The 19,548-nt window shown below is 56.8% G+C and overlaps 1 protein-coding gene across 3 annotated transcripts in view; it reads right to left on the bottom strand.

Moving 5' to 3' along the window:
* LOC119148721 (dedicator of cytokinesis protein 2-like) overlaps positions 1-19,548 on the bottom strand; it is a 79,561-nt gene that overhangs the window by 46,928 nt on the left and 13,085 nt on the right. For all 3 annotated transcript variants that reach the window (XM_037389246.1, XM_037389257.1, XM_037389264.1), the window contains exons 18-25: positions 18,209-18,398; positions 15,859-15,956; positions 15,230-15,319; positions 14,542-14,642; positions 14,243-14,377; positions 8,164-8,275; positions 831-901; positions 98-204 (exon numbers count right to left, since the gene is read on the bottom strand). In XM_037389246.1, the coding sequence (XP_037245143.1) occupies positions 98-204; positions 831-901; positions 8,164-8,275; positions 14,243-14,377; positions 14,542-14,642; positions 15,230-15,319; positions 15,859-15,956; positions 18,209-18,398 (904 nt within the window). The remainder of the gene's footprint in view (positions 1-97; positions 205-830; positions 902-8,163; positions 8,276-14,242; positions 14,378-14,541; positions 14,643-15,229; positions 15,320-15,858; positions 15,957-18,208; positions 18,399-19,548) is intronic.

Genomic DNA, 19,548 nt, shown 5'->3' with positions numbered 1-19,548 from the left:
CAGGGGGGGCCTCTGCAGCAGCAACCCATCCCCATCCTGTGCCACGGCCCTCCCAAGAGAGCTCAGCATGGGCAGGACCCCCGGTGTCCCTTCTCACCATAGGACTGGAAGATCTTGCTGTTGACGATGCTGGTCAGGGACTGCAGCTTCTGCTTCAGCAGGCGCTGGGGCAGCAGGTTCCCAATGAAGTCCCGCAACAGGGCCCTGTGGTCCAGGCAAGAGGCTTTAACGAGTATTAAACACAGGGCTTGCAAGGGCCCCACTTGTTTCCAGTCCTGAGCACCTGCAGCCCCTTTCCTTCTGCAGAAGACAAATGCAGCAGCGGGGGGTCGGGTACCAATTGCCCCTGTGTTTTGGCCAGGGGCTGCCAGGCGGGGGGAGCCCCCCGATGGGGGCAGAGCTGTGTGGGGAGGTGCAGGGCAGGATGGTCCCACCGCAGAAAGCTGTGAGGCAGCCCGTGCCCACCGCAGATGGTTGCACAGAGACACCTGGCGTAAAAACCCTGCCTGAATGCCCAAACCAGACCCAGATGGGACTGGGGGTTTCCAGGCTCAGTCCCTGCCTGAAGCACAGGCTACTGCTAAAATTAAGCAACACCCACCCCTGGTTTTGCACTAGGAAGGAGATAAGGAGGCAATTCCCAGGCGTGAGGAAACCCAGACCCCTCCTCCCGCCCTCGCCCTTGGCTCCACTGCATCAGCCTGCATCCCTGACAGCAGCTCCGGGACGGGTGTCACCGTGGGATGGGAGCAGGGGTAGAGGTGGCTGCGGCAGGCACCAAGCAGACCACGGAGCAGGGCTGGGGATGATGGGGGCGACGGGGACCCTACCCCAGCGCAGAGGAGTCGAAGATCCCAAACACGTCCTCGAGGATGGAAGGCAGGTACTTCAGTGCTGCTCCCTGCGGAGAGACAAGAGCTGCCTGCGCCGGCCCTGCTTCGCCATGTGCCCAGGGGGCAAGACAGACTGACAGACATGCTGTGCCGGCAGGGAGGTGACCCCGGCCCCTCCTGCCTCCCTGCAGGCTGCGGGGGCTGAGCCAGCGCAGTCCTCATTCAGCCTCCCCCTTCCTTGCTGAAGCAGCACTGCGCTCAGCCACCAGCCCATGGCCCCTGCCATCCCTGGGGAAGGGGCGTCCAGCTGGGAGCAGCTTCCTCTTGCCAAGCCACCAGCATCCAACAAGGCACCCAGAACCGCTATGGTCAGGTAACTCTACCACTTTCAATAAGAATAATTGTCTCCAGCTTTTACTTTGAAAACACATAAAATCCTACAACATGACTGACAGGTACGCGGGCGCTGGCTGGCGTTGCTGTAACACCCCCCAGCACTGCTCCCGGCTGGGCTGCCCGCAGCCGCTGCTGCCACAGCCCAGGCTGCCGGAGGTGCGGGGCCGCCCCTCTCCACACCCTCGATGGAAGGCTGCGCGGGTGGGGGGCACGTGGCCGGTTGTTTTTTGGAACAGCAAACCCACTGGCCACAAATTGTTCTACATTAAAATCTACTTTGTTATGTTTATGAAGTAACTAAGTAGTATAAATGATGAGTTCTGCTTCTCTCTGGCTTTGCTGGGTAGCTGGTCCTTCGGGCTTCCCTGGGCTCCCAACTGTGCCAAAGGCAGCACCAGGGACCCTCCCAGCTCCAGCTGCAGGCGGGTGCCAGAGGTGGTCTCCACTCCTGCATGTCAGCATCAGCTGCAGGAGGTGTGACGTCTGCAGGTCCGCATGGGGCTGGCTGCAATGTGAGTCAGCTCCAGGAATTTTTACCCAGTGGTTTCGGCACCAAGTCCATGCTGTGTTACAGCAGGAGTTTGAGAGACTGGTGCCTATTGCAAGTTCACCTAGTTTTAAAAAGTGCCTGGACAAGCTGACCTTGGACACATCCCTCGGAGCACAGTGAATATGGAGATTATGGGCACACACCGGGTGAGGGCTTTGCCCCGGGCGCACCCTGCAGCGGGACGGAAACCTCTGCTCAGCTCCGAGCCCCTCCTTGCTGGGCAGACACTGCCGATGTCAGGGCAGGGCAGACCCTCGGCTCTGTGAAGATCTCCAGATAGAATTAAAAACTCCATCCTGGATCCGGGCCCTGGCAGCCGCAAGCCGGCTCCAGCGGTGGCAGTTGCCCATCCTGCCGCCCGGCACCACATTTCTGGTGAGCCCGGTGAGCCCCAGTGCACTTTGCTGGACGGGGCTCTGCCTCGGCCTGTGGCACATTAAGCAATGCTCCAGCAACATCTTCTCCCTCTGGGTTTGCAAAGACCATAATTGAGTCCACTGCTACCCTCTTCTAGCTGACTGAAATGGTGTTAACCTCCACCAAACGCACCCGACCCGAGTCATTTCTGTAGCTCTTGCAAACCCTTCTCTGATACTGAGACACCTGCTGCACCCAAGGGCAGCAAGGCTGGGCACAGCACCCACCAGCAGCCTCGGCCGCGCCATGTGCCCCTACAGATGGCTCCATTTAACACCTTTTTGCATATAAACCCATGGACTGACCGACTTCTTGACAATGACACCACACTTGGAGTTGCCTTTGGCCACTCACTGCTGGCAGCTCCCAGCTGCCACCTTGCAGCCCCGTCCCCTGCCCTGTCCCCTCTCTGCGCTGGGGCACAGAGCAGAGGATCTCCCATTATCCAGCTCCACCACTGCCACCTGTGCCCCCTGCACCAGCCACAGCCACGTCTGGCGAACCAGCATACACCGAGCTGAGAGACGATATCACTGGGACCCAAAAGAAATGCCCAACCCAGCACGATGCTTCTCTGTTTCTAATGACTTTTTTAGAACCAAGAAGATATATCTTAAGAAGATTAAAAGTAGTTATTTTAATAACTTGCACAATGCTAATTTTAAATCAGAATGCAGTTGTTAGTCTCGCCTATTATGTCAGTTATCTTAGTCAGTCACATTTGTAACTTCAAAAAAGTAACAGCTAAATTTGATTTTTCTTTTATTAAACTCCATGCTTAGTAAAGCTGGACTGATTAACATTAATTATACTGCCACCCTTTAACTCTGAATTGATTGCACCCTCTCCATGACTGAGCCAGGATCAACGGTCAGCCTCTTTGGTCTACAGCTAGCAAGGTCATCTGATTTGTTTTTTGAAAAATGAGCTAATATAGAATTTCTCCTATTTCTCAAGAATTTTTCCAGAGTTACAAGACTTCTTAAACATTGGTATCTATGTCTCAGGAAGGATTTCTTCCAGAAACTTGTTTTGGCTTTTATTGTAACTGCCAAGACAACTGCCTGGCCTTGCAGAACTGAAAATGTCGGTCTTTCACTGCTGAGGATGAGCTCCCCCTTACTGACTTTTTGTGGCAAGAGCACATCAGCCTGCCCACAACGTACAAATTGTGTCCCCTTTCCCACCAGCTGCAGAACCAGCTGGCCTGTCCATGCCACTGGTGATGCTCCAGCAGCACCGGCGAGCTGGAGGATGGGCGGCTGGTGCCCACCCACCAGGTCCGGCGGGACCGGGCAGGGAGGTGGCCCTCGGGGAGCCCAGCGCAGAGCGGGGATGGGTGCAGAGCCCGGCAGCTGCACAGCGGTTTGCACATCGCCTGCAGCAGGGTATCCCACAGAACCCCACCCATGCCAGCAGCCACAGGGGAAGAGTCAGAGCAGCCTCAGGGACACTCCAGCCACGGGCACGCGTGAGCACCCCCTCAGCAAAGCGCACTCCCTGGCCCAGGCTGTGAAATGCAAACACAGACCCCAAGACCCCCCATCTCCTCTGCTCTGCCCTGCTGAGCTGTGGGTAAGCCTGGACCTAAACCGAGGAGAGATGGCGGGGAGCAGGCTGTGCCTCCCCAGGTACGAACAAGGGGGAACGTGCACCCACTGCCAGCGGCTGTGTACCTGAGCAGGCTGCCTGCAGGCACAGGACACAGTCTGGGTCCCCTGACGCTCCTGGCTGTGTTGGCAGCGGTCTGATGCTTTGCTGCACCGTGCTCAGCACCCTGGCAGCTGGCATGAGCCCCAAGTGTTTGCTTAAGCCTGTACCCCAATTCTGCCTCAAAACTCAGCTTCTTTGGGTGCAGAGAAAGCCAGGACTCCAGAAGGGAAGCAGTGGGATGTGTGAAGCTCTTCTCAAGGGCCCTCTGGCTACAGCAGCAAGCAGCTGCAGCAGAAGCCCTGTTCCCTGGCTGGAGATGCACAAGGCAGCTGCACGCCGGGAGCAGGTGGCCTTCCAGCTCCGTCTCATCAGGGCACCCTCCAGGTCACAGCACTTGTTGGGGATGCTGGGGTCGTTTGGCTGAAGAGATGCTCCTGCTCTCTGGCTAGGACCACATCGTGGGTTCATCCCTGGCCCTCAGCCTGTCTGACACCAGTAAGCAGAGCCAAAAGAGACTCAGCCCCCTCTGCACTGCTTCAAGTAGTCAAAAGAGTACAAAACCCCCAGCCTGAAGCAGCCCAACAGAGGATGGGCTCTCTCCACAAAAGAGGTGGCCTTTGCAGGAGTGTTGCAGCTAGTGAGCTATTATCAGCTCTGCCTTGGGCTGATCAGATAATTGCAGCTTTAACCAAGAGTAGGCAGAACAGGATGAAGCTGCGAAGCTTACGTCAGCTGCTAACAGATCTTTTGGATATTACCTTCAGCTGCCGGATGGGAGCTGGTCATTGCAGCTAGAGATGCAAGGGGTCCGCAAGCACTGTAAAGCAGCTACACAGTCTGCTCAGAGAAGGAGGGAAAAATGTTCTCTCCTTGGAGCACCTGCTGAAGATGTTCAGGAGATGCCATCAGGATGGATACAGCAAGACCCAGCAGCTATGGTCCAGCAGGAACCAGTCCTGAATGCAGCACAAGAACCGTGGCCGGGGTGACCATGGGACAGAACACCAGGGAAGCCATGGGACCCTCTGGACAGGGGGAGCAGTGGTGAAGCCAGGCACATGGTCTAAGGCTTAGAGGGGAAAAGGACAGGACCTTGCGGGCTCACAAGCCTGCAATGGTGCTTCCCAAGGTCAGGGCTACTTGAGTCAGAAATGCCTTTTTATTTAAATAATCTTGGTAGACTTTTTTTCCACGGATCAGTACAGCTGTCAGCAAACTTGTGCAAACTTTCAGCATCCACAGCCTGCTCCAAGGAGCAGGCACAGACCATCACAAGGGGCCTGGAGCTTCATCACAGACCATCACAAGGGGCCTGAAGCTTTATCACACAGTAGATGAACAAGCACTGCCTTTGCCTGGTTCACGAGAGGCATTTCCATCTCCTACCCCCTCCCCAGACCGAAGGCAAATTTACAGCTCCCTGTCCCATCTCCCTGCTCGTGTGTTTCCCAGGATGGGGGGTGGGGGGTGTCTGTCTGGCCAGGCAGATGATCCCACCTGAAATCTGCCCCATACACCTGGTCACCCTTTGCTGGGGCTCTTGCAGCTCGACTTCACACTCTGGAGCATAGGCACCAGACACAGATGCACCACAGGGACCTAGCTGTGCCAAAGGATGTTTTCTGTTTTCTTCTTAAGTGCTTTCGTGATCATTCCCAAGTTTGAGTGAGTGTTCCCTGACCAGTGCCAGGCACGGAGCACTATCCATTACAGTCCCAGGTCTCACCCGCCAGCGTGCTGGTCAGCTCAGAGCCCTTCACTGGGCATTTACAGTTAAGGCATTTCTTGCTTTTAAGAGCATTTTCTGATTCTCACTTCCACACTGAATAATTTTATCCGGGCACTCTCCCCCACAGTGGAATGCTTTGTCGGTGACGTGGGAGAAACCCTGTTACTGTAATGCCTGTGGAGCAGCAGAACCAGCAGTGAGCACCGAGGAGGATGAGTGATGGCGAGGAGACCTGGCTGACCCTGTGCTCAGGGTGAGCTGACACCACGATGCAGCTGAGCAGGAAGCCACACTCAGAAATACCAAACACAGGCTCTGCATCCACAAACCCGACAACTTTAAAGCTGGGAGGTCAATGGCCAAAAATGACCTGGGGGAGGTCAATGAGAAACCACGCCGGTGCCACCCCACACTGATGGAAGGAGCTCCCCTTTGTGCCACCCTCCAAAGAGCTGCCACCAAGCCAGCGACCTGGTGACAAGGTCTCTGAGTCCAGGTATTTCACATCCAGAAGACATTGCAGCAGAGGGAAAGTCTCTCTGCAGGGTGGTGTCCTGCTAGTGCTCAGCACCAAAGCCCACAGAAGACCCTGGCCCCAGCATCTCGACCTGCTCAGCACTCCAACAATCCCCAAGAAAGATCCGGGGGGGAGCTTCTAAGGGGTACACTCCCTCTAAAGAGAAGAGCTCTGAGCTGCCAGAGAGCTTTAATCTCTCCTGCTCCCTCTAACAAAGTAACAGCAACCATAAAAGCTATTTTCACAGGGAAAGCTCCTGCTCAGCAGTTGGGATCCCACTGCAGAATTTGGCCCTTTCCAGGAGAAAGCACGGCCATGCTCAGCAAACCTGGCAGCACCAGCAGGCAAACTCCCAAGCCCCATCCCCTGCTTCCTGCAGGATGCTCTGGGCGGAGGGCACCCCAAACTAAGGTATCCCACCCCGAGGCCACAGCAGTGCAACGGTACATGAAGAAATACAGTCTTCCAACCTGCTTTTTAATGGTGTCTGGCTGTTGCACGCACACACACAGTGCTGCAAGCGCACTAGGGGAATGGCAACAGTGCTGCAGCTGGAAAAATTGTCCTGCTGAGACAGGCAGTGGCTGCTGGCCATGCCATGGACTCACCTGGCCTCCCCCAGCCCAGCTGAGCTAACTGCAGCCTCCTCTCTTCCAATTAATGCTGCCTGCCATAAGGCTGCAGCTTCGGGGTGTGCGGGGTGAGGCACGCATGTGTCTCCTCGTAGTCAGACACCCGGCATGGCTGAATCCCAGGTGTGGGCTTCATCCACTCCCCACAGTCCTCTGCCTCCTCCCCAACACCTGCATCAGGCAGCTAGCAGACCCAGCTGTGCCTCGTGGCAGACCCCCCACCACACCACCTGTGCCTCACTGCTGTCATCTGCTGTCACCCCTGCTACTCCTGATGGTGATTGCAGCAGTCGCAGGGATGCCTTCTGTGGCGATGCATGGGAGAGCTTTCCCCTCGGCCCTGGACGGTGGCCTCTCTCTTCTTAGATGAGTTTGTATGAATCCTGTCCCACAGACCTGAACAAGGTGCTGACCGATGCAGGTGGATGCGCAGCAGCCTGTAAGGCTGCCACACACACACGTCAGGTTACCATAGCAGAGAGTCTCTAGAGCAACGGTATTGAGATGGAAATCAGAATAACATCAGTGTTTAGAGGGGATAAGGAGGGACAGCCCTCCTCTGCACGAGGATAGCTGTCCTGTCAGTCTTCAAACTGGTTTGTGGGGGTTTTTTTATCATTAGATTAGTTTGCAAGGGATTATCTAAGAATGCCATGAGATAATGCAGCACAGGAGCTGCCAGCTGTCCCAGGGCCACCGTGCAGACAAGGTCCCCACCTGCACTCTACCATGCCTCTCTCCAGCTGGGACACCACGGCTGCAGAGCACAGCCACATCCTTGCCCCCAGCACAGCACCGAGGTGAGACCCGCTCAGCCCCAGCACCAGCTCCTGCCTCCTCTCGCTGACTGACTTCAGAGAGTGCACGTGACTCCGTTGTGTTCTCCGTTCAGCTCCAACCCTGGCACTGTCGCACCGGCAGCTGGGGGACCTCAGCACCAGCTGCTAGTAACGGGTACAGCCATGCCTGCAGGGATCCGCAGTGCAAAGGGCATGGTTTCTGCTCCCCCAAATTCACAGTGCCAGCCTGGCCCTTGGGATGCAGGGAGTGGGACCAGGCCAGCTCTGGGATGCAGACAAACCCCAGGAGCCCTCCCAAGACCCTTTTCTCCAGCCTTCGGCACAGGCACAGTGCCCAGTGGCACTAAGTTACTGACACAAACCCGCACTGCAGCCCTGGGCACCAGTGCAATGTGGGGCTTTGCACCAGGGGCACAAGTGGGGGTCCCTGGGGAGCGTGAGACCCCGCACAGGGCGGCAGCTCCCTTCGACACCCTGTGCATGGGGAGGTCTGCGCTCAGGAAGACTGGTGTTGCCACTGTACGGGCACAGCCGGTGTCACCCTGGCACGGGGACAGCCAGCACCCCAGCTGGGGCACCATCCATCCTGCCACATCAGAGCTGAGCCCACACACAGTACCATCCCCACCTCCATACCTGGCAGAGCAGCGTGGGACCCTCCAGCGGGGACTTCATCAGCTGGTTCAGGGAGAGGAAGAACCGCTGCAATGACTGCTGGAACTCAGCCGTCTCCTTCCCCTCGTAGAGCCTGCAACAGCCAGAGTCACCGCACTGCCGCCGCCGCACCACGTACTTTCCCCCGGCACCAGCCGCACAGCTGCCTCTACTCACGCATCACCTGCCAGCCCAATTAATTATGCTCCTGGGTGACTGTTTTCCGTAGCTGGGTCTAGCAGTGAGCCCCAGCACGGCCACTGGCCAAGCACGGCCACTTGCCCAGTGCAGGGTCCAGCTAGAATCAACATTTCAGATGTGCAGAATTACCCATATTAAAGATTGCTATCTGCTGTCTTATTTATATACACCATTTTATATGGGCTCAGGTATATACTTTTTTTTTTTAATAGAATCTCCTACATGATTTTATGCAGTGAAGTCCTCTCAAATCTTCCCACCTGAGCAAGAAACCTCCTGCCCCCCCCAGTCCTGAACACAACCTGCACACCCAGTCGCAGAACAAACCAAACACATGGGGAATTTTAGCCATGAGATGTGCAAAACTGCGAGAAAGTTTCAAAGCCACTAATCGAATGCATCACCGTGAGAGTAAAGGCATCGCAGTAACTCCTTGCGAAGAACAGGTGGTACTTGAGCACCCCACCCCGAGCAGCAAGCAGAGCAGCGAGCCTCGCTGGGGAGCGCTTTGCATGCACCGGTGGGGAAATGAGGAATAAAACACTGATCTCCCTGTGGCCGCGGGGACAGGCACCTCTTCCAGCCCGACCTGACTCCCGCACGCCACCTGCCACCACAGCAAGCCATACGTGTTTGGTTTTTAATTGTGTTTTCATTTCTAATTGCGCATACAGCAGCAGAACAAACAAGATCTGTCATTTCTTGCTTACCAGCTATTTTTATTGAGCCTAGCTTTTGCAAAAACCTTGCTGCTTTGTTTTATAAAATCACAGTTGGATAGCTCTCCCTTCAAATTCATCTTTCCTATCTGGTAAACGAACCCGAGGGAACATTGTAGCTCTGGCAGGGGGAACAAGCCTGTTGATCTGCCTGAGGCATCTCAGATGTGCTCAGATAAGTGCATCAGCTGAGCCACGGCTGGTTTACAGCTGTTGACTGACTTCCAAGTCGAACCAGAGCTTAAACTAACTTCAGAAAGGTCCCTCCCTCTCATCCCACATGTTACAGGTCACCAAACCAGAGAGCCCCAGCAGCCCCTGTGCCCCACAGCCTGGCCTGCTCCAGCTGCCCCAAAACCCTGCCAGAGGCCAGAGAATTAAAGAAGTTGTATGTGTTCCGACAAGCAAAAGGAAATGAAGGTCCGTGTACAGCTTTTATTCTCACGGCAGCGACACTATCCAATGACCACAATTTATTAGAGATTTATTAGATTTTCCACAGTCCCTCTTTCTAACACATCTACCCACCACCGGCTGGCCTAGATTTGCAAACTCACCTCCACCACAAACTCTTGACTACAAAATTCTGTATTTCTGTCTAAACGAGGGCACGCATGAATGGGGTACGCTATTTTAACAATTCTAAGACATATTGCCAATGCTGATTTCCAAAATTTTAAGTGTGTAACGACTCAAATCAGAGCGGTAAAGCAGTTGGACCATCCAGCTCAATTAACCCAAGGTAATGGCTGATTTGCATTGCTGCAGCAGACTTAGGTCAGCACGGTCTTTAATTTAACACCAACCTATTGGTTTAGAGAAATTCATCAGGAAAACTGGCGGGCACAGCCTGGTGCTGAAGCCCAACATCACCTGGGACACTGGGCATGCTCCCACCTTGGTTCCTGCAGCTTCGGGCTCCGGCACACATGGAGCTTGAGGAGCAGCACAGAAATCATACAGCACTGCCACCAAAGCAGTAGAAAAACTTATGGGGCCAGCAGCTCGCTAGGACGGTGATAAAACCCGCGCTGACCGTGATGTACTTGGGAAGGGTCAGCGTGGCTCTTGGGATGGGATGCCATGCCTGCAAACCCCCTGCCGTCCCACCATGGTGGGAGCCCAGCAGCCACCCCCAGCCTTTGGGGAACTCCAGGGATCCGAGCAAAGTCCCCTCAGCGGGGCCAGTGAGGACGCTCAGCAGCTGTGGGGTCCCTGGCTGCACAGGTAACTGGCTGGGGTGAGGAAGAGGCTGGTCCTCGCAGGGGTGCTGGGATGATGGGAGCAGTAGAGGGGACGAGTGGGGCCGTGGCAGAGCCCACGGGTGCTGCCAGAGCTGGGGCAGGTGCAGGAACCAGGGGGGCTGAGCAGGGCTGGGCAAGGGGGCCACGAGCTGCAAAGCAGGTGGCTGCAGAGGGATTCTGGCAAAAGTGTGTGACCCCAGCCTCCCCCATGCCAGCAGGAGAGAACATCTGGCACAGGGCGAGCCCTGGGGTGACAACAAGCACTTTCAGGAAAATTTTGCTGTCCTCAGTGGCACCCAAAAAGCAGAAGCAGCTAGAGGAACTGGCAAGGAGGAAGCAGCAAGTGGGAGCCCACATTACCACGGCATCACCAAGCCCCAGCTCCCCCAGCCCCCCCCTCCCCAGGGTGATGGAGCCACACAGGTGCCAGGGGGGTCCAAGGGAACTCAGGGTTACCATGGTGGGGGGCAGGAGAGGATCCTGACATCGTGAAGGGCGAAGGGGGCTCCACTGGCCCCTGCCTGCCCCAGTGTAGTGCATGGGGTGCCAAAGGGACTGTGGCTGGAGACGGGGATGTGTTCCCACAGGAAAGCATGTTTTGGGCACAGAGATCCTATGGCCAGCACCAAGGTCCGGCCCCTTCACAGCCCACTGGCTCCCACGCCTCCTGCCCGAGGCAGGGGGGAAATCAGGGAGCCCCTTCCCCATGCAGTGGCCATGGAGCTGCCAAAGGGGTTTGAGCAATGAACCTCCTCCCCACACCAGCGGGCCCCGGCTCCATCATCCTTGTGGCAACCTGGGATCCTCATACAAGCTACTTGAGCTGCTCATCCCATTCCAGAGGTAGCTCACATAATCAAATAGATACAGAAATCTGCAGTAACTCATTATAATTACAATCTAATTTCTTTAAATTATAGACTGTGTACAAATTGTAGCACCATTTAAAGTGTTTAGAAGATCTGAGGAGTCTGTGTTATTGCACTGTTAAGATCACTAAGATAAAGGGAAGATTAATAAAAACACTAAATGTCTTCAGGGATGTCTTCGTTCCAATGCAAACAAATTCACAGGGCTGTTTGCAAATGCTCCATATAATTAATTTTCTCTGCCAGAAGTTCTATAAACCGGGAAATATGCTCTGTATTTTCATACATGACGAGGATGTAGGTACCTTGTTCTAATGCTGGAGAAACGCAGAGCCCTGGAGCAGCCGCCTGGCCACAGATGAGGCCCTGGGAAGAGCGAGAGCGACAAGGAAGGACAGAGAGGAGTGCAGGGAGTGCCGGCAGACAGCAAAGTGAGGTGGTGAAGTCCGGGTGGGTGCAAAGTGAGGTCTGAGGGTCCCTGGGGGATACCGGGAACCCCACACAGCTCCTCACCACGAGCTGGGCACGGAGCACTGACGGGGACACCGACATGCATCCTGGCACCTCTGCGTGGTGCTCAGAGCCTTCGAGTGGAGGCAACAGACCCCGTCCCCCACCCCGCTCCCTGCAAAACAGGCACCAGCCAAATAGCAGCCACGTGGCACCGGCCGTCACACTGCCTCCCACACACAGGCTGGAGCCACATATGCTGTATGTGAGAGCCCTTGGCACCCCTGTGCCTCAGGGCACTTCGCCTTTCGGTGCCCTCTACTTGGAATGAAAGAGGAACCTCACTTGCTTTTTCTGGTAACTCTGATGGGTTGCGTTTTCAGTTTTCCACCTCAGCCCACCAGCACAGCTGGGCTCACCTACGCCTGCCCGGCAGAGGCTTGTTTGTCCCATCATGCAGATTATGCCAGGAACCTCGTGCCCACAGGGAACGAATGGAACCAGGTCCTGTGAGGACTCTAGAGGTACCTGGGGGGGGGGGGGGCGGAACGGGACACACTGACCTTGTCCTCAGCAGCAACAAGGAGCCATCAAGGCTCCCACCCCTTACACAGCCTATCACAGGGTCGCAGCATGGTTTGGGTCAGAAGGGTCCCTCAAAGATCATTCAGTGCAACCCCCCACCATGGGCAGGGACATCTTTCACTAGATGAGGTTGCTCAAAGCCAACTTGGCTTTGGATGCTTCCAGGGATGAGTCATCCATAGCTTCTCTGGGCAACCTGCCCCTGTATCCCACCACCCTCACAGCAGAGAATTGCTTCCTTATGTCCAATCTACACCAACCCTCCTTCAGTTTAGAACCATTGCCCCTCACCCGGTCACTACAGCCCCTGGGAAAAAGCTTCTCTCCCTTACAACCCCCTTTAGAGCCTGCGCTGGGCAGGGGGATGAGCCACTGAGCCAGCACAAGCGCAAGGGGGGCTAGCCCAGGCACCCCTTCCCCAGGCCCTGGGGCAGGCACTGTACCGCCTCTGGTCTTGCTGCAGTGTGAGGGACCCCTGAGACCAAACATGCACTGTGCGTTGGAAATTATTTAGAAGTCAAGTGACTGGCTGAAGCGTGAGAGCAGCTGGGACAAGGTCTGAGAGCCGTGGGCGCTGTGAAAGTGCTTCATAGGAACCCTCTAGCGCCAAACACGTCTTTGTCACCGATGTGCCGGGGTGGTCCTTGCACAGACCCCGCTGCCCAAATTGTTGTCACTGCACCCTCCACCATCCACACCTGCTAACAGCAGTGTTAGTGCCGAGCAGGAGGCTCACAGGTAACGCCATCGGCAGAGCTGACGATGCCATGGGGCCAGCACAGAGGCTGATGAAAAGCTGAGGGTTGAGATGGTCTGAGCTGAGCTCAGACAGCTCCACAGAAAGATGAGCCTCACTGAAAGCACAGTGTTTTCCTCTCCAAGGAAAAATCCTCTAAAAAGCTCCCAAACTGCATGGGTTGGGCAGGCAGAAGCTCTCCAGGAACAAGCAAGAGCAAGGCTGGGTGCCAGAAAACCTTTCCAGCTGCAGTGCTGGCTATGCAGGGGAGCAGGCTGCCTGGGGAAGTTTTGCTGTCTCCACCACAGGAGGTTTTTAAGGGCAAGTTGGAAAAACCCACTCATCAGGGGTGACTTGGGCAGGAGGTCCCTGCAGTCCCTCTGCCCTTACACATGTGGTGTTTGGATTAGCCGTACCAAGGAGATGGGCATTTCCCAATGCCATGGCACGTGACAGTGGGACCTGGGGCAGGGCCTGACCACACTGAGATCAAGCAAAGCCACCAGCACTGTGGGGAGGGGACGTGGGCTCCACACCAGCCCAGGGCTCATGTGCAACCCCACCGCTGCCGCACCAAAGCTGATCTCACCAGCACCCTGCACAAAGGCTCTCAATCAACACATGTGCAGGAAGAACCAGCAGCAATTAGTGTGACGGACAGCAAACCACAGGCATGCTCGTGCTGATGTTGACACATTGCCTCACTACCAACGTGCTTTGCAAGTGCTGTGAGACACCACTTGTCAGCCAGAGTGGTTTGTGTGACTGCCACAGCCCCTCGTGCTGCAGGAGCTCTCCTGCCCCATGACAGATGGTGCTACCAACCACCCACACCGGCCCATGACTGCTCCAGCAGCAACCGGAGCACAGCGCAGCACAGTGGAAAACTGCTGGAAACCCCAGGGAGAGGAAGCATGGTGGTGGAGGAGAGCCTGGCCAGGGACCAGTCACTGCCGTAGCACATCCACAGCGTGCCGAGCCCCATGGGTACCACCCCGGGGTGCCACATTGCACATGAGCAGCTGGCACTAGCACCAGGCAGGTCAAGGTGTCAGTGCCACAACCTCGGAACTGATGCTCAGCACCAACACTGCTCCCATGGCACATGGACCACCACAGGACCTTACCATTTCCTCACTCCTACAGACCCCATCACCAGGGGCCAACGCTCCAGCGAGGTTGCTGACACACAGCGCTGGTGCAGCAGCCCAGCAGAGCATGGCACCTGAAGCAGCGGGAGCAGTCGCCAGTACTTACTGGGCAAAGAGGTGCCGGGAGCGGACGATGAACTTGAATATGTACTCCAAGGCCTTGAAGGTACGCATGAGCGGCTCACAGGGCTCCCCCTGGCTCGCATGGTCCACGTACTGCGTCAGCACGGAGATCAGCTTCCTGCAGGATGGGGATGCATGTGGCCGTGGCTCCGCAGGTGTCCCAGCCTTGGCCAAGCAGCCGTCCTGCAGCTCGGCTCTGCCAGCGCTCCCTGTGCCCCAGCCCTCCCTGTGTCCGCTGCCCCAGCCCAGTCCCTCCCTGTACCGCGGACGCCAGGTACGCACTTGTAGGCAAGCGTGGCACTGAAGTGCTGGCAGATGTAGGCCTCCAGAACAGCGTTGAAATGCTGGAACTTTCTGTCTGCCACCAGCCCCACAATGAAAACCTGAGGGGAGTGGGCAGCAAGCATGGCTCGGTGTGGGCAGAAGGATGCCCAGAGACAGCTGGCTGCCTGCACCCATGGCCAGAGTGGCATTGACCCCTTGTGGGGGCTGCTGTGGCCACCAGAGCCCCCTGCCTGCCCACCCAGCCTGCCAGGACAGGCAGACCTCCGAGACAGGAAGCCCAATACAAGCCCTGAGCCCAGCAGCTTCAGGACTCCTCACAGCCAGCTTGCTCAGAGGTTGCACCTTCACCAACCCTGGCTGCCTACAGCAGCCACCCCAAACACAACCCTCCTCTGGTGCTGTCACTGGGGTCACTCTCATCTCAGTGTAGGAGAAATACCTTTGAATTTTTCTGGAATTGTCCCTTGGAGGGACAGCATCCCTGCAGAGCCACAACCCTGCCCTGTGCCAGGTTGGCCAGACTCTACCAACACAAGGCACTGCAGTGGAGCCAGAGCTGCTGCACAGCTCTGAGCACAGCTCACCCGGTCAGATCGGTGAGCCTCATCTGACCTGGGCCCATCCTGCACTGGTCAGTGGGCTCAGAGCCACACTTCGCACCCACAGGGAAGCAGGTCCCACTTACCAGGGCATCAAAGACAAGCGTGTCATAGACATCCGTATCTGAATGCTCCATCATGATGGAGAACAAGGCGTCCAATGTGTCCTGGAGGAACTGAGGGAGACAAGAGGATGGTGAGGGCTTGAGCATTGGCTCCCAGCATTGTCCTGGACCCACATCTGAGTGCAGGAGCAACCTGCCTGGGCACAGAGCTCCTGTGCCCATCCTCAGCCTTTCTCAGCCCAGGGCGTCCAGTACTTTGCCAGAACACGACTCCCTAGCTCTGCCCGTCCCACAGTGGGAGCCCAGCACTGCCCCTCTGGCCGCACACTTGCCCCCCGTGGGGCTCCCACGGCCAACAGGGCAATCGCCACAGGCAGTGGCAGCATCTCTTCCTGGGGAAGAGGCACTGAGGCCATGCAGGATGCTTCCAGTCCACCCAGTACAGCCTCAGCCCAGGGCAGCTCCAGCAGCTGCTTTCGGCATCCTGGGCAGGCTGCCAAGAAAAGCACGGTGCCAACGCTGCCGCCCACCCGGCAGCTTTCACATCCCTCTGCCCCCCGGCAGCAGCCATATGGGGACATGGCTGGAGGTGTGAGTGCCAGAGCAGGGAAGATCCCAGTATGGCAGCAGAGGCAAGGTCCTGGCTGTACCTTGATGACCTCCCCTCCATCCACGTTCATCAGTTTCTGCAGGTTCTCGGAGAGGAGGCTGGGCTTGGAGCGCCACTTCAGCAGCCCCAGCAGGTTGACTGGGTGGGAGGAACAGGAGAGTCAGCACAGCTTCACTGGTTGCCAGGTCCAAACGTTACCGACCCCCAGGCCCCCGCATCCCCCCTGCACCACCCAGGGCAACCGGCTGGAGACCCCCATCCCTGGGAACACGGTGCTGCTCGCTGCTAGCCCCATGCTGGGAGAAGCACGGGGTGAGTGCCCATCATCATGAGCTCCCACCGCTCTACCTCTATCATGCAGCCACACGGGCAGGGGCTGCCTCCCTCCTTACCCCCTCCTCCTTGGGAGAAAAACTGAGGCCCAGAACACCAGGACTCAGCCCTGGAGCTGCAGCTTCCCCAGGAGCCCTTCAAGGAAGGGACATCTGCTAGCAGCAGCCAGGACCCTGCCGAGCTCCAACTCCCGGTACAAACCCTGCTCAGCCCAGAAAGCTTCCTGACTTCCGTATCGTAAAAGCATAAAACTCAGTCAAACAGAAGGTTGTTACTGCAGAAGCTGTAACTGTGCGGCAGGAAGGGAATTGACTGAACAGCAACGGCCCCAAGCCCCACTCGCACTGAACCTCAGTAGCCCCAGACCCTGTCAGCGCAGCAGCGATGAGTCACGGTGCGCCGTGTCCCTCGAGCCATGCGGCTACGGTCCCCAAGCCCCACACCCTGCGCCAGGGCTGCGGTTTCCCCAGCTGCGTCACTGCGCTTCAGCAAAAGTGGGACAAAGCATTGCCATCGGCCGGCCCTGCAGAGGGTGTGCAGCATCCCGCTGCGGGGTAGGAGGGAGCCCCGGCTTTTCTGTGCGATATTCCCTTGGCCGAGCTCCGCTGCCACCTGCCCACGGAGTGGGAAGCATGCCAGGCACTGGTGCTGCTGTGCAGCATGTAACTCTCCAGACAGCTCCAGATGTTACCTACAGGCACTGGTGCTGCCCACCCCAAGAGATGGGTGGCTGCAGCTGCTGCAGGGCTTTCCACAGCAACACAGACACACGCTGAGAGCATGGCAGCGGCCTGAGTGCTGGCACCACCACGCAACACGGTGCGGTCGGGCCCGGCGAAGGACCGGGCTGCCTGTCCCTGTTATGGTGGAGGCACGTGTACCATGCTTCCCCGAGCTGGATGCCCGCAAGAGCAGCACGGCCCCACCAGCCCTCCCTGCCCGCTGCTGGCCTCGCGCTCCCTTCCCCGCTCGCTTCAGAGGGGCACAGGAAGCCATCTGATAACCACCAGCACTCGCTCAAGGTTGCTGACACTTCTTTGTCCTGCCACCTCCCAAAACATTTTGTACAAGGTAAAATCCCACCAGCAAATGCCAATGTGCCTGTGCTGAGGTGGCATGCATGCTCTTGGCTGCCCTGCGATGAGCCACGCAAGGCACCCCAGGGCTGGAAGCCCACGCTTGCTATAACCGAGGACGGGGGTTTAAAAACAGGGAGTCCCAATTCCCAGCCTCGTTTTGAAGGGCCCAAGGAAGGTCACGGAGCCTTCAACAGCAACACTCAGCAGCTCCCTCCAGCTCCCAGATCAGAGGCAGCGGCTCAGTTCCCCCATGGGCAAGAGCAGATTAATTACCATCTGCAAGGGTTTGTGCCAGCCAAGAAACTGCTAAGTACCCACAGCCCCTGGCAGCAGCTCCACACCCCCAAGGTGGGAGAGTGCCTGGAAACACTTGCAGCCTGCAATTGTTTGTTCTCATTCCCTCGCCTTGGAAAACTAATCTGCTGCTAACTCAGAAGGGCTCAGGAGACAGACAAGCCAGAAGAAAACCTTAATAATAAAAAAAGAGGAAAAAAGAGAGAAACTCTCCAAGTTAACGCCCGGAGTTATCAACCGGCAACATGCAAAGAAGACCCCACAGCAAACCATGTCCCGTCAGAGTGGCGTGGGCACCAGGGAAGTGCAACACAGGGTGCAGTAGCAGTGGTACCACAGGGCAAGGACAGCAAACACGGATTGCAGCACATCAGCCAGGGCAGCATTATCCATAGGATGGCAGCCCCCCAAGCCCCCAGGACAATGCTGCCCCATGAGCCTGCACCCACCCTGGGAACAGCCTTGGCAGTCCTGACCATGTCGAAACGGTAATTCAGTCCTCACCATCCATACCTGCTCTCCCTGCATTTCCAGCAGGCTGTCCTGGCACCGGGTGCAGTGGGTGCAAGTCCCGGTCCAGCTGCTTTCCAGCCGTGGGGGGAAGCGCCAATCCAATGGGTGAAAATGCACTGCTGGGGTGGGGGCACAGCCCCACCGCCACCCCTGCGGGGAGCTGGGACTCACCATTCTGGGTCAGCTTCGTGGAGCAGACGAGCGTAGAGATTTGGAAGCTGTCCCGGGCCGACACAGTTAAGCCCGACACAGTCCCGCTCACACGGAAGGAGGAGCCGGAGAGGAGCTTCAGCTCTGGCAGCATCCTCGCAGAGGGCAGGGTCAGGTAGGCACCGGCATCTTCCAGCTTCCTGCTGTCACCCTGCAAGGCAGAGCACATGGCTTACACCAGGCTATGTGGCCCCGTGGGACAGGGCTGGCCCCTGGGCTCCGATGTGACCCCACATCACATCCCCTGCAGGGGGGGACTTTGCTGTGCAGAATGGGGCAGGGCAAGGAGGTCAGCAGAGCCATGCACAGGGAATGGTGGCTCCCACGTAATGGCATCCTTATGGCTCGGTAGCCTCCGGCTTGGGGGAGTCACTGGGATGCGGGAGCTGGCCACTGCCCACGGTGCAGAGCCCTGTGCAGGCGGCACAGTGGGCTCACCCATCATTAATGTAAACAGAGTATCCAACAAAGCTGCTCCCTGCCGCGCTCTGTGGGGACCGTGCTCAGCTGGGACAGCTGACCGGGAAGATGCCAAGTCCAGGCCAGTGCCACTCAGGAAGGACACAAGAACAGGCAGGAGGAAAAGCGCAGGGGGAGGTCAGTGACACGGAGGAGCCTGGGGCTGGCAGCAGCATTCTGGGAATGAAACACATGCCTGAGCACTGCCATGGGGATGGACACACAGCAGGACACCAACCAAGTGGCCAGCACAGTCTCACACCATCACCATCACCAGCCCAACAGGATATTTCCTGCCGGCACGGGCATGCTTGGTCTCTCCATGGCATCAAAACGGCCCATTTCTTTTGTGTCCCCTACTGTTAAGTTGAAGAATTAAGATGGTGTTACATCTAGGAGGACTCACTGGAGTGACTTTCTAAATGATCCTTCCATGCTTGTTTGCAAGACTAGGACATGGATGTCCAAAGCTGGCCAGACATGTGACGGCAGACTGCAGCCTTGCCACCACGAGCTCACCGGTGCTTACTTATGGCTTGGCAACAGGGCATTTATCCTTCCCTGCCTGCAACCCTGCACGATAAAATTCTTCCTGCTGAAGGTCAGATGAAGATCACAAAATTGTTTGTTATTGGATTTTCTCTCCACTGAGCGTACCCACGGCAGCCAGCTGACTCACAGGAGGCACTGCACTTTTTCTGAGGGCAGCTAAGCCCTCGTAGGGTAACCTGGCTTAATTTCAGACATTTCTCGACCAGCATGAGATCAAGAGGTCTGAGAAGCTAAAAGCATATAATTCACATTCCTCTGGCAAACAAAGATAAAAAGATGAAATAGCTTCT

The sequence above is a fragment of the Falco rusticolus genome, chromosome 1 (assembly GCF_015220075.1).
Source record: "Falco rusticolus isolate bFalRus1 chromosome 1, bFalRus1.pri, whole genome shotgun sequence".
Lineage (NCBI taxonomy): Eukaryota > Metazoa > Chordata > Aves > Falconiformes > Falconidae > Falco > Falco rusticolus.
The sequence above is the reverse complement of the archived record's forward strand: the minus strand, read 5'-3'. Positions and strand labels throughout refer to the sequence as shown.